This window comes from Falco punctatus (genome assembly GCF_963210335.1).
Source record: "Falco punctatus genome assembly, chromosome: 6".
Lineage (NCBI taxonomy): Eukaryota > Metazoa > Chordata > Aves > Falconiformes > Falconidae > Falco > Falco punctatus.
In genome coordinates this window covers 18,774,044-18,788,457 of record NC_137585.1, presented here as the reverse complement: position 1 = coordinate 18,788,457, position 14,414 = coordinate 18,774,044, and the positions used below count along the sequence as shown (strand labels likewise).

The following is a 14,414-nucleotide window of genomic DNA, read 5'->3' as shown; positions in this document are numbered from 1 at the left end:
GAAGAGTATTACTGCAATGGAATTACTTCATGCAGCAAGGAAACAAAAGGAGCATGAATTTTAAACCTCTAGGCTTGTTGGGACCCTGAAGCTTCTCAGGGAAACAAACACTAGTATAACACAGCTAGTGTTCTTGATGCAAAGGGAATTTCTATGGCCTGGAATAATTCTTCTTTCATTACTGCAGACAGGTTTCCAAGGCTTAGATGCCACATAAAGGCATCCTGTAGAGGATTTTCTCAAATGCTCATGTTGCTTGCTTGCTTTTTATTTATTTTTAAATAATGCATGCTTCCGGTTTAAGTGTGCCTTTTCCCAATTTTATCCTCCATCCTTCAAAGGTTTCTGCTTTTCACAAGTGCCGTACTGTGGAAACGATCATCTTCCAGTGGGAGGCCCTTGGTGTTCATCCTATAACCCCCCAGAAGTCCCACTGTTCCTCTCTCTAATAGTGGCCAGATCTCTGAGTGAACATGGAGTAAACACTGACTCTTTGGAGAGACCTGCTTTCTCCTCATCCATGGGTACTTTCTTACAGGACCTCCCCATTCCTGTGCAAACTACCTAGTCTCTCCTGTTGGCAATGTGTTACTTCTATGTCTAGTCCTGTCAGCAGCTTAGACTATTTAAAAGGAAGAATTTCAAAATACATGGGGCTTAATTTGGACCACAATTGAAAAGATGTTTATTTTGGGCTGGCAGCTCATAGGACACCCAGGTTATCCAGTAAAGAAGTTTGCATCACAAACAGGCAAGCTGAAGCTGTGTAGTTCAGGTACAGCTCAAGATGTTTACAGAGATTAGGATTTCTTATCAGTGAAGTTGGTTTGGGCCTGATGTTCATGTCAAGAGCATCAGCTGGAGGGTCTGAAATATTGATACAAGGGCTGTCTTGCATGGGCCACCCCGGAGCATATACTATGGGCTTGCAAAGTGCTGTTGTACTTGCACTCTCTTTACTCCTTCCAGTATTCAAACGTCCTTTTACTTTTTCTTCATTGCAGGCAACAAGCACAGATTCCCATTGCCACCGCAGGCGTAGTTTACCCAGGAGCCATTGCCATGGCAGGAATGCCTTCCCCACATCTGCCCTCCGAGCACTCGAGCGTGTCCAGCAGCCCAGAGCCCGGGATGCCCGTCATCCAGAGCACTTATGGCATCAAAGGTGAGGAGCCTCATATCAAGGAAGAGATGCAGACCGACGATGTCAATGGAGAAATCTACGATGAATACGATGAGGAAGAGGATGACCCCGATGCAGACTATGGCAGTGACAGTGAAAATCACATTGCGGGGCAAGCCAACTGATCAGGGTCCAAATGTCTCATGACCTACAGGACTTCAAGGAGAAAAGAAAAAATAAAGCCCCATCTGGTTTATCCTTGCCAGTGGCCAAGCACATTAACTTTCTCATACACTGACTGTTACTTTAACTGTTAGTCTTAACTAGTTGGGACATCAGCTGACTAATAGACATCAGCCTGCATCAGAAGAAAAAAGGCTCAGAAGAAAGGAAACAAAGACAACGACAACAACAACAACAGAATGATATAAGCTATGGGTAAAATAATGCCAGTAATTCAGCTGCTATACCCAAGCACTGAAGTCTTACCCGTCGACCTTTTATTATTATTATTTTTTTTTTCAAATAAACTTTATGGCTGTTTGTTCTACAATGTTCTAGAAATTCTCACTCAGGTACACAGTGCCAACAAGTGGCTTGTGAATGTGTTTTGTTGTTTTGTGCTACAGTTTAAAGAGAAATAATTTTTTTTTTTTTTTGGTAATGCACCTGACAGGAAAGAAAAAAGATAAAATTCCTTTTATCCCCTGTCTCCTCCTCCTCCTCCTCCTCCTCCCTGGCAAATTTGGGTCAGAAGTGCGTGTGTGTGTGTGTGTGCGCGTGTGTGCCTGTGCGCGTGGCTGGCAAGGAAGGAAGTGGGGAGTCTGTTTCTGTTAACCCCAACAAGCAATTATTTCCTTTCAAGAGAGGACTTCTCTTCATCAGTTGCACACCATACTGAGTCTTTGAGCAAGTGCCAAATTTGTACTAAAGCGCTGAACTAGTCCAATTTGCTTTTTTTTTTTTTTTTATTGGTCTCTTCTTGTTTTGTTTTTCTTTTGCTTTTCTTTTGCTTCCTGCTCTGTCTTAAGTTAGGACAGTGTTGTATCTTAGACAATCCCTTGAAGAACCTGATATACCAGCAGCTGGTGAGATTAGACATATATTTTTGGTTTTGCTTTTGCTTTTTAAAGGAAACTGTAGGTGCCGTTCTCAGGTGAAAAAAGAGAGAGAGAGAGAGAGAGATAAGAAATTTAGAGAAAAAATATTTTATGGTCTTGGATTTTCTTGTGTGCGTGTTTATGGTACTAATAAGAATAATATTGGACTATTGTGAGCAAAAAGCATGTTCCAGAATGAAGTCCTGCACCCTCCAAATGACTTGGTCTGTAAGGAGCCTTTGCTTTTAATTTACACTTCAAGTGGCAGCATATACAATGCAAAAAAGGCTTGTCCAAGATGTGATTTGTTCTGCACGGGACAGGGCAACTGGAAATGTTACCTCCTCGCTGAGTGTAATTAGGTTATATGATGTCCAGTTTTGATGAACTTGTACCTTCAGGGTGGCTGAGTAATGATCTCTGATTCAAAATGCATCTTTTTTTAAACTGACATTTTTTTCTCCTTTGCACTTGCAGAAATTCATTTTTATCAGTGACATGTTTGCGTGGGAAGGACAACTAGTAACTATAAAGAGATTTCCGTATTCAAAGGGGCCATGTAAGAACGCAAACCTTTGCAGTGCTGAGTTTTCCTAGCTGCTGCCTCTCACAACTCAAAAAATGTTCTCCTGGGCTAAAATGCTTTCAGCATTGTTCTAGAGCACTTAGATACTTTGCTTGGGCAATTTTGCCTTCCTTGGGCAACAGCAACCAGGTGAGGAAAGTGGATTTACACAAGCGTAATCCTGAGCAGAAGTTAGCCCCTTGCATTTGTGATAAGGTAACTGAATGTTACACTTTATTTCAGAAAAAAAGAATGTAAATACAAGTGAATCAAAGAGTCTGTTCTCATCTCCTCACTCTGATCTTCATGTAGAAGGAGAGGACCCAGGTTTGTGTAGCAAGACAGGAACGTTAGATTAGCTCTAGACCAACCAACCAACCAAAAAGGCTACCCCTAATTTGAAACAGCAGCTATCTGGGAGCTCCTCTCTGGCCTGGGAAGGAAAGTCTTAGGATCATACTGAGGCAAAAGCCTTCCTCTGAGTCAGTTTTCTAACTGAGGATGCCACCTTTATATTCATGTTGCTCCCTGGTAAATTCCTGCTCCTAGAGAGAGACTCATTGCTAGTGTTACCACTTCTAACTTGTAAAAATAGCCCTGCGAATCTCAGTGCCAGTGAGATCCCAGCCCAGGCATTCACCAGGACCATGGTCTTCAGTACTTGGCGGCATTAATTTTGCAAAGGGTCCCTTGATCAAGCAAATTTAGCACTTGGTGCAGCCACTTAAGTGCAGGGGCAGGATGAAAGGGGCAGGTAGGAGGGGAACTGGGAAGGAGGGTGGCGGGAGGGGGTGTCTTTCTTTGGTTCTTGAAATCCCACTTGAAGTGTAACTTGACCTCTGCAGACCTTGTGCAAAGCAAACAAGCAAATGCCATTGAAGACTTTAGGACAATACTCCGATGAGCGGTTTGGATGTGTTATAGTTTTACCCCGCAACATCTGTTTTATTTTTCTCCTGTTTTCTCTGTTTTGATTTCCACTTCTGCTTCAAAAAATTGTTTTCTATTTTCTCTCTCTCGGAAGATTTGCTCTCGAGTTATGCTTGGAGTAGCTGATCATGTCCTCCATGTCAGAGAGGGTTCTTTTTGTTTGTATTTTATGACTGTGTTGGGTTTTTGGTTTGGTTTTGTTTTTGTTTTTTTTTCAGTTGAACTGCCTCTTCTTGCTAGTGTTGTAATGGTAATTATGATAATAATAATAATGGTCAGCTGTTCCCAGATTAGTAAATTATGTATAATTTATTTTACCCCCCCTCCCTTTTTTAACTTTATTTTATTCTGTTCTAATTTGGCAGTGCAGCAAATGAAGCTGTTAGGCTATTTAAAATGGATACCCCTCCCCACCTTGCCTTTTTATATATATATAAATATATATATATACATATGAAAACAAATCGCTTCTTCTTCTCACACCATTTCTCTTTCTTTTATTTTAATTTTGGCCCCAGCCATGTCAACTTCTGATGTTTATTATGATGGAGTGAATTAATGGGAGTGTTGTTTTCAATCTTAATTAACTTCTGCTCTCTCATCACTCATTTTAGTTATTTGATTACACCAGTCATCTAGAGCCAATTTTTTTGAAGCACTCTGTTTGGATAAGAAGGAAAAAAAGTAGACAATTGTTTTTATATCATTATTATGTACAATGTGAAAACAGATATTTGCTCCTTTTTTAAAAAAAAAAAAAACTTTTAAATTTGTTCCCTGTCTTTGTGAACAAATTACTTCTGACTCTTGTGGGTTCACCTCACATTTGCTGGATGCTTGATTTCCACCACGTTATAGAGACTCTCTGGTTTAATTGTGTCACTTTGGGCTACCAGAATACTTTGTTTTAGCTCCAGGTAGGTGCCACTGCAGCAGGCGTGATTGGAGCGAGTCTCAGACGCGTGGGCTGGAAAGCCGGCCTCGGAGAGGTCAGTGGGAAAAAGGCCCTTTGACTTCAGCAGGACCGAATCTCAGCCCCCAACTATGGGCTGGGCTGCAGGAGACGCTCCTGGAAGTAGCGCCGTCTCCGTGGGCAGGGTCGGTCCTGTGCCGGAGGAGCACCTGTGCCGGGGCTGCGGGACCGAGCGCTGCTCTCGGCAATGGATGGCGCGACAGAGCCCTTCTGCAGGAGCGCTCTGCTCCGCTCACTGCCTTGGCCTGGACTAGGGCTCAGATGAATGCTAATTTTGTTACCATACACATTTCTGTCTGAGAGACTACACTAGAGCCTGGGCTTCCGTCAGGCTTGTTGAATGGGTAGCTTTAGCAGACTATCCATGTCCTGCATTTGGATGTTGAAACCAATGCAGCAATGTTAAAAAGAAAAGGAAACAAAAAAATAACAAAAAAAAAAAGGCAAAAAAAAAAAAAAAAGGCTCTGGGGTCCCAAACTAGCGAAATACTTAACGCCTGTGCTAATGTTTTGTTGGGTCCAAGGATGAGCGCCCATATAGCCTTCGGCAGTAGAATACCAGATTTGAAAATGAGGCCCTGTTTGTCCCTCTTTAATTTCTTAGAAAAAACAAAGCAAAGCAAAACATACATTTTAAAAAGATCTTCTTGTCTTGTTTCTTTTTTTTCCTGGGTTCTGTGCCCTGGAGCATGTAGAAAAACCAGGTTAGAAGAGATTAGGATCATATTAACCTAAAAGCGCATTGAGGCCCTAATGCCAAGGTGGGCTTCATTCCCCTCTTCCCTGGGAACCCGGTGAGCAAAGATGGTCTTGGGGAGCTGCCGGGGTCAGGGGATGTAGAGCCCATCTCCTCCTAAACAGGGGGGAGCCGCTTATACCATGCGTCTCACAAGCTTACAAAAGAACAACACCAGCAGTGGGGAAAAGGGGAAAAGAAGAAAAAAACTGAGGCACTTGCTTCTAAGCTCAATTAAATAACACAGAGTATATCCTTTTTCAATTTATTCATGCCTTATATTAGTAAAATAGGATTTTTAAGTGCATTTAACATCTTTATTTAACCGTTCCGCTATATTAATCAGGCCCCCAGAAAAGAACACTAGCTATTATTATAGCATTTAATTAGTTTTGTAACCAAATCCTCTTATTACAAATGCATATGGAAGAAATTCTTTCTTCGAAGACATTATTTCAAAGATTTGGTTACTGCAGTAGACTCTCTCTTTAATTAAATCATTTTTTAGAAAGTAAATTGTCTTTAACCTTTTTACAGCACATTTTCAGAGCTTTTTCTTTTTAATCCAAAGAGATGAGCTGTTATTGTCCCCGAAGAAGCCTCTGACATCACGTTCGTAACATCAAAAATAATTATACTCCGTGGAAACGTAGACTTTACTTAGCAAGAATTCATCTGCTAGAATGAATGGCAACTATATGATATCTCATACGTTTAAGGGCATGATGTATTGGATAGGAAGTATTTTTGTCTGCCCACTTCTCGGTAGAATCGTACCTTCAATTTTGCAAAGAACTGTGTGTAATTCACTTGATGTGGATTCAAGTGTATCCTCAATTCACAGGGCATGGGCTGGCTGTTTAGCTTGGTTTATATTTACATTTTTTCAACTTTATCTTAACTTGTCAGTTTCCCAGATTGAAGAACATGTCAAGTTCGTTTTTTCTACTGACTGATTTCTCTACTCCCCAGTGTTTTTGTCACTGGTTTGCTGAAACAGTATTTATATAGCTCCATTGGCTCTAAAGCTCTTACTCCTTCTAACATTTTGGATTTTACAAGTGAAATGAAAATAGAAAAGAAATAGAGACAATCAAATGCCTGGAGCTTAAAACAAAGTATGTGCAACCTACCATCTCACTTGAAATTTAATAAAAGAAATAATTATGTAAATATAACATAGAGTTATAGATTTATATTTTGTTCATAACACATAGTGTAATATAAGTTGTATATTTTCATGTTTTGGTTTTATGTTATCATTCATGCCACAATAAATAAAAAAAAACAGGAGTTGATGTACTCTTTAAAAAAATACAAAGTGGGTTGCCACCATCCTGGGTTTTTGTTTTTGGTTTTGGTTTTTTGTTTCTTTTGCATTCCCCTTTTTCAGTATTATTGCCCTGCAAGGCACCAATAAAACAGCAAATGTGTTCTTTACCTATCCTGTGGTCTGTTTCCCACTTATTATAGCGAAGGGTGTGCTAGTTAATTTTCTTGTCAGAACAAAATGGCTGGGCTCAAGGAGCACAAAATGAGATTCACATTTAGCTTACCAGTCTGCTCCAGAATTCAGGGGGTTTATCAAATCACAGGAGAAAGAATCACCCCAAATTTAGAACATCAGCATTAAAACAGAAGAGTAAGTTGGTTCCTGAGCAATGTAGTACAGTGCAATTTCTAGTTCAGAGTTGGGGCACCAAATAAGCAGGGGCGGCTGAATCCAGAGATTTGGCCTGTGCCTACCTTCCCAGGTGATGTTCACTTTCCACGGGCTTCTCTGTTCGGAGACCAAACCAAATTCAGGGAAATACCCGATTATAAATGCAGATGACACAAAGCAATGAAAAAAATAGCACTGCTCATAGTTAGTCAAAATGTCCCAACATGCTGCCTAAACAGTTCATGAAGTTTTGACAGCAGCATATGGCACAAAGTGGGATGAAATGAATTTGTACCTGTTTTTGACAGTAAGTTATTCTGATGGGTGCTTACTCTCAAGTGCCTACGGCTTGACAGATGCCATTCTATGGTTCCAGATTTCCTAAAGGGAAAAGGCAATATTTGGGAAAGCAGGAAGAAGTTGGTGGAGGTCCTACAAACCTGCCTGTGCTTTTCTTGCTTGCCAGTTTGTCCTCTGTGCCCTTCCTGGGCACACGATGACACCTAAAGCATCCCATCAGCAAACCAGAGGTCTGTTTTGGCAGCTTCCAGATACAGCCTATAGTAGCTATAAAGCACCGGTGCAGTGGAAGAAGAAACGAACCTGAGCAGAACCATATAATGTCACGCTTAGGCCAATAAGTGTTACCATCCTTTAACCCCTTAAAATCCCTTTATCTGTTACCGTCGTCAACATGTGATGAAGGGAGCACCTGTCTACCTGAAAGGCCAGAGGAACAAACGACCGTGCTGGGCAGCGTGGCTATTAAATTATGGTGGGGTTTATATTCAGTGTGCCTGACCTGCACCTTGAGCGAAGGCAAACAGTTTGCTTTTTTTCCCTTTTAAGAAATACCACCCTAATACAAGGAGTACCACTGCCAAAGCCTTACTGCTTACTTACTGCTGCCTTACCCCTTGCTGGCATGGCACCCACTGCCCACCTGGCCCTGAAGCATCACTGAACACGTAGGCCACCTCACCGCCCTGTGCTGGGATGGAGGGCTGTACAATCAACGAGATCAACAATGTTCCCTAAACCAGTGGGGAAAAATGTTTAGGAGATGAGAAAAGCTCAGCCTCAGATAGATCTAAACTGTAATAGGAGTGGCCAACGCTGCGCTTTGCAAAAACAGAAATGAAGACCAGTTAAACCCTAAGTGTGCAGCTGAACTGAAAAAAAAACAACCAGTTTCTAGAGTGTTTAAGTGATATAATGGCCTAGACTTGGGAGTGGCAACAATTCTTTCCCTAGACAAGTAGTGGGGATTTTTTTCTTCTTCTTTTTACTTTCTTTTTTTTTTCCCTTTTTTTTCTTCCAAAAAAATGCTAAAGCATTCCAGCAATTGCCTGTAGCAGGAAGGAAGAAAATGAGGATAATTATGACATTAATCTATTTTAAAAAGAAAGACGTGTGACAATTAGCGCATTCCTACCAAGAAAGTAACATACAGAGCTATATGTGTGTAGGAAAGTGAAAAGACCCCCCACAGAAGCCATGAAAGGTTATGGAAAGCGTATGTGCCTCATGAGGAAGCGCAGTGCTGTGACTTCGGCATCAGCAAGAAAGACTGTATGGGAGCTTGTCAATAAGCTTTCAGTTAATAAATATTCAGCAATACTGTAGGAAAGCAATGTGGAAGAACAGGCAGTATCTGTCAAGCCAACCAGCGGAAAGCACATGCTGAAAAGGTACAGAAATTCTCGTCAACATATTTATGAAAGCAATCTAGTGCCTGAGACCGGTGGGCTTGAGGTAGTTGGAGTAGCTGATTTCAATCCCTGGGATGCTTACACTCACATCTGTTGGTGTTAGAGTAGCACTGGTGGCCATGCACTGAAGTCAGAGGTTGCTTGCAAGCTAACAGCAAGGACAGGAAAAAGAAAATCACACTGCAGCATTTTTGGCTAATTCAGAAAAGCTGGAGGTGTTATCAGGTCTGTGAGCATCAGCTATGCCCCAGCTGCAAAACATTCCCACTAACGTGGCTGTGGAAGGTGGAGGGGTGGCAGCTGCCCTTCCCGGTTTTGACTTGATTTGCAAGGCTGGCAGTTAGCAGACACAGAGGGGTTTCAGTGAGGGGGGTTTGCTCTTAAGGTAATTTGATATGAAAGCTAATGCAAAAGAGACCCAACAGATTCCCTGGTATCATTTGCACAGTTGCTCTCCAGCCTCTAAGTAGCGTGAGCTTTGCGGACACCATTACGCTGCTGGCCTTACGGCGCGGTTCAGTGGGGCCGCAGGTTCCCGCTGGCTGCGCCACGTGCTGTGCACGGGAGGCACACCTACCGACCCGCCTGGCGCGCTCTGCGCGCATCTGGCACGGCTACTCAAAATTCCCGTCACCGGGAGCTGGCTATCTGTATCCACCACTTTGAGGGACTGGCCGGTGCTTATTGGTTTGGGAATATTTTGTTGGGGTTTTTTCCTGCTGGCAGAGCAGCCTTGTCAGAGCACAGCAGGCCCCTGAGGCCAGGGGAGCGGGGAGAGCACCCAGCACTCAGCTGGGGTCCTCCTCCATCTCAGACCAGGTTAAGCCCAGAGCACGGTACGCCCAGCAAACTCAGCTGTCACCATCTCACCGGCGCTGTGTAGCTGAATGGCATGTGACAGCCCTACCAAGGAATGGTCATTCCTGACCCACTAACCAAATCAAAGCAAACTGCTTGGCATGAAATTACGGATCTATTGATTAGGGGTTTGATTCTTTGCAGGTTCGCACCAATTTACCTTTCTGGATGTTTCTAAAATTGCTGCCAGAGGCAGCACAGAAACTTACTTTTGCCAAAAATGAGGCTTGCCCCTGTCCCCACCCCTATGGAGGCAAGTTAAAGTCACACCAACATACACCCATCCACAAAATCTAAAATTGTTCAGGCAGGGAGTCTTTTTTGTAGAGCTGGGTCTTAATGGTGCTAGGATGGTACATACATAATTGAAAATATAATTAAAAGCATGAATTTAAGGTTTAGTTAAAACTCCGCCAGCCCAGGGTGGCAATTCAAGCTGCAGTCTGAATGGCTTTTTGAGACAAGTTACACTTGGTTTAAGTCCTGACTATATGTTTAGTCTTATTGAACAATGTCATGAAGGAGGAAGGCGGGATCGTCTATCAGAAATAATGTGAATTGCTCACGTAGCTACAGCTCTAGCCATATGAAGGACCATTCGTAGCGCAAATTATTGCCCATAGAAGATACCATTAGTAATTTCAGGCAGCTGCACTGGTGCGCCAGCGACTAGGGTGGGTGTCAGCTACACTGATGTAGCCGTGCAGTGCTGAGTGTGCGTGCGTGTGTGTGTGAAGACAGGGGCTCAAACTAAGCCCTGAAAAGTCCCTCCTATCCCCCGGCAAGAGCATCCACACACAGGGATTTCTGTCGGTTTAACTTCACGTTATCAGCGCAACTTTCAGAGGCAGTGAATGCCTAACCCACTAAGGATAAATCAATGCCTCCCCTTGTATTTAACAGAGATATGACTTAAATGCAGTAAGTAAATCAAAGTAATTATTTAAAATTAAAATTATTTAAGAGACTTAGTCTGGGAGAATGGCATGGTGGTTGGAGAAGCAGCTGAGACACAGGACTTCGGCAGGCTATTCCTGACTCTGTCAGAGACTTGCTCTACAACTTCAGGAAAATTGCTCAGCCCATCTCTAAGACTGCTATAATAATACCTACTTCAAAGGGGTGTTATGAAGATTAATTCATTAATGCCTGCAAAGCACTTTGAGATCTTTGGATTAAAGGCACTATAGCAGTGCAAAGTATTATTAGCTACAGGAAAAAGCTCTCAGGCAAGCATGGCATTAAATGTCTGTGGTTTTAAAAAAAAAAAAAAAAAAAAAAAAAAGGAAAAAAACCCACCTCAAATATAGGCAAATTGTGGGTGGTTTTGCTTTGTTTTGTTTTGTTTTGTTTTCTGTGGCCAGGTTTCCATTAGTCAGATCTGTGCTTTGCTAAACCAAGGCCAGGGGTGCTACAGCTCAAGGTCCAACTTTTCTCTCACTCCTAGAGCTCCCACATTGCAAACATAACTGTTTTGTTTGGGGCTTCTTTTTATCAAAATCCTGACTTTGTGGCTCAAAAGCATGTATAGCTTCCCGCTAAGGACATATTTACCCACTAAACTAAAGAAGAAGAAGAAGAAGAAGAAGAAGAAGAAGAAGAAGAAAATAATTTTACTTTGCATTGACTACACTTTTTAAAATTAATTTTGAGCATTTATTTTCCCAATTAAAAGTCTATTCCATTTGATATAAAAGGGGTAAGATTTTCATTATCGGTAATCAGGGCCTTTTTTATTACCCCCAGAAGAGCTGATCCACCTATTCTGAGCACAATTACAAACAGACCATGTGCAATGGACACTCACAAATAGACTAAATGGAGGGAATTTTAATGAGTGTCTTGGCCCCAAGTATTATTTTCTTCCTGATGTAAAGCGTTAAAAACAAACTAGAGGTAGCAGGGTTTTCTGTATGTCCAGCTTTAAATCTTGCCTGATCTTATCATTCACTCGATGCCCGTGGCAGCGCCTGTGCACTAACTCAGGGTACAATGGGCGCTCCACAGGGCACAGGTGAGCAGGATTCCCCCATCAAGACCAGGCAGCAAAGATGAAGATACAAGCAAGGCTCCCAAAACAATCAGCTGAAGAGCAGTGTTAAAGCTGTCACATTTACCTTGTTAGCCAAATTAATCCAGATTTTAAGGTTTTTAGATTCTTTTTATCTTTAAAACTTTTCAAGTGCAACTTACTGACTTAAAAATAAACTGAATGAAAAGGCTGTAACATAACAGCCTAGAAATTTATTTTATAAATTTTTTTAAAGCATTTCTGTCTTTGGTGAGGAAAACCTTTTAACTTCACTTTGTTTCCAGGTCTCATTGAAAGAGAACACATGGGAAGTGAAGTATAAGTGATTCTGGCTCCCGGAGATGCTTTGTTTCTCTTCTGATAGAATATGAAACTTCATGTAGGTGGTGGGTAGAGCCATCATAACCTGCTTTTTTCTGACTGAATGAGGGAGGTCAATATATTATCGTATCAAGGAAGAAGAAATTATATAGGCGATTCCCCCACAGATAATAAAGACAATTCTGACAGCACGATCAAAACAACTGTATAACTTTTCTTTTCTTTTCTTACAGACACACCAGTGTTTAAATGACAGCTGAAAGAGGATGATGGACTACACACATTATTCTCTGTTCCATCCATTTTTTTTATAATAGAAATATATCTTGAAGGCTATATTCAAGTTGATCAAATAATAAGTCAATTTGTCAATAAAACAGATTAGGCAACCTGTCTGCTGAGATGATATCTGTCAAACAACATATTTTGTTAATACCGTCTGGAAGCAAACGCCTTCATGAAAGACAATACCAAAAAAACTGTAACACCGCTTTTATTGAAACAGAGTGCTGACTTGTTTCAGTTATAGCTGTTTAGAATCTTTTACTTCAAGTTCTAGTTGCTAGTTAACAAACCACATTTTGGAAAATACTAGGAACAAGTGTTAATGGACTGGTGGGCACTGTCTGCTGCTAAGATGCGGCTATGTTTCCAGACCCCTTGGTAATGCCCACACTATGGGCACAAGCCACCATTAGTGCAGGTGGTGGGAGGCATCTCCATTTCTCCATGCACTGTTTTTTTCTGCACACACACACAGCCCCTCCCATTCGTTGCCCCTGTTACCCACTACTGGCAAGACATCTACAGCATCGCCTGATCTGCTTTGTCACATCATGAGCCCTGTCACTGCACTCACCAGATTAAGGCATGATGCTTTGACACATTGTGTACGCTGATGCAAATAATCCCTCGGAGATGTTGGGCCATGGCCTGATCTCAGCTGTGTGGGGAGATCTCTCAATTTACCGTGCGTGACAAAAACTAGAGGAAGCACTAATATGCACAAATGCAGAGTTATGAAATATGAGTAACATGGAACTAAACCACATAAAGCTGAAGACCCGTTGCTGAAAACATAAGTGCGCAACTCAAACAGAGCTTGTGGTGTCCAATATAAGGTAAAATTTGTGGCTGGAAAAGGCTAGAAAATTTCCATTCTGAACAATGGAAACTGAGATTAACCAGTCTTGGATATTGGAGGGTTTGCCAGGTGAAGTTCAGGCCAGCTGCTTCAGTTTGTGTGATTTTCTCCCACTCCCTCCCTGTGCTAATGCCTTGTAATCCTCAGGAAAGTGGCTGGTTCAGAAACTCGGATTCTCCTTCTTTGATTGGGAAGAAACATGTAATATGCACTAATAGGCTGGAAGTTCAAGTAGAATCGTCATGGTTTTGATTTATGGGGTTTTTTAAACAGAACTTGGGAAGCATTTTGTTGCTGAACTATCATCTGATGCAAAATATACAGTCTGAGGAGAACCGAAGGTACTCAAAAGTGTGGACAGGCGCTCTAACAGGAGAACCGACCATGGTGGCTGAAAACCAAGCAAACAAAAAAAAGAGCTTAAATTTTGACAGAGATTTAAGGACTTTCCCACCCAAGCTTGCCTCTGCAGGCTCAGACCGCTGTTAAGAATTAATGAGCTAATTTGCTATTGCTCTCAATAATGCATCAACACCTTATGGGACAGAAGAGCTCTCATTCAGAAAAGTCTTTCCAAAACCTACGAGTATGGAACTATATTCTGAAAGCCATAGACTGTTAAAAAATAATAAATCTCTGTGGCAAATTTGGTGAATAGATTTAAAGGCTGCACTGAAAAGAGATGGGTATTAGAAAAAAAAAAGTCCAAAAAGCCCTGTCAAAAAATTACGTCAAAACATCAAATTTTTTGGTGGAATTTCAATAGTCAAAGATATTCCCATTAAGTCTACTGTGCAGTTCATTCAACTTCTGGTAGTGGAAATCCCCATTTACAGAACTGGACGGCACACCCAGTAGGAACCTGAGTTTCCACATTAAATTCTCTAACCCTCTGAGTTTATGTGACCACACGGCGATGTCAGGAATGCTTAATTATCCACCCAGCCCTACAAACCTTGAAGCACAAGATAGCCAGCAATCCACTCTCATTCAGAATAGTTTGGCATGTCTCCACGTTGTAACTAACCAGTGTTACCCCTAGCAATTGCTCTTTAAAGCAAAAACATGTGCAAAATGTCTTCATTCAGCCTAGTAGTATCATATGTCAATCAGATTCAGGATGCAGAACTGGCCAGCAATATCCTAAAAAAAAAAAAAAATCATCTTTCTTGTTTGAATCACTTTGAATTAACTTGACTCTGTCATGTTACTGGCAAGAATATTCTCTCTTGAGCATCTGATTCCTAATTTTTTTCT

At 41.6% G+C, this 14,414-nt stretch overlaps 1 protein-coding gene across 15 annotated transcripts in view; it reads left to right on the top strand.

Annotated features, from left to right (window-relative positions):
- Nucleotides 1-6,871, top strand: part of SOX5 (SRY-box transcription factor 5) — a 652,081-nt gene extending 645,210 nt beyond the window's left edge. For all 15 annotated transcript variants that reach the window (XM_080392183.1, XM_080392185.1, XM_080392184.1 and 12 more), the window contains one exon: nt 1,005-6,871. In XM_080392183.1, coding sequence (XP_080248309.1) covers nt 1,005-1,308 — 304 coding nt within the window. In that variant the 3' untranslated portion in view covers nt 1,309-6,871. The remainder of the gene's footprint in view (nt 1-1,004) is intronic.
- The last annotated feature ends 7,543 nt before the right edge of the window (nt 6,872-14,414 follow it).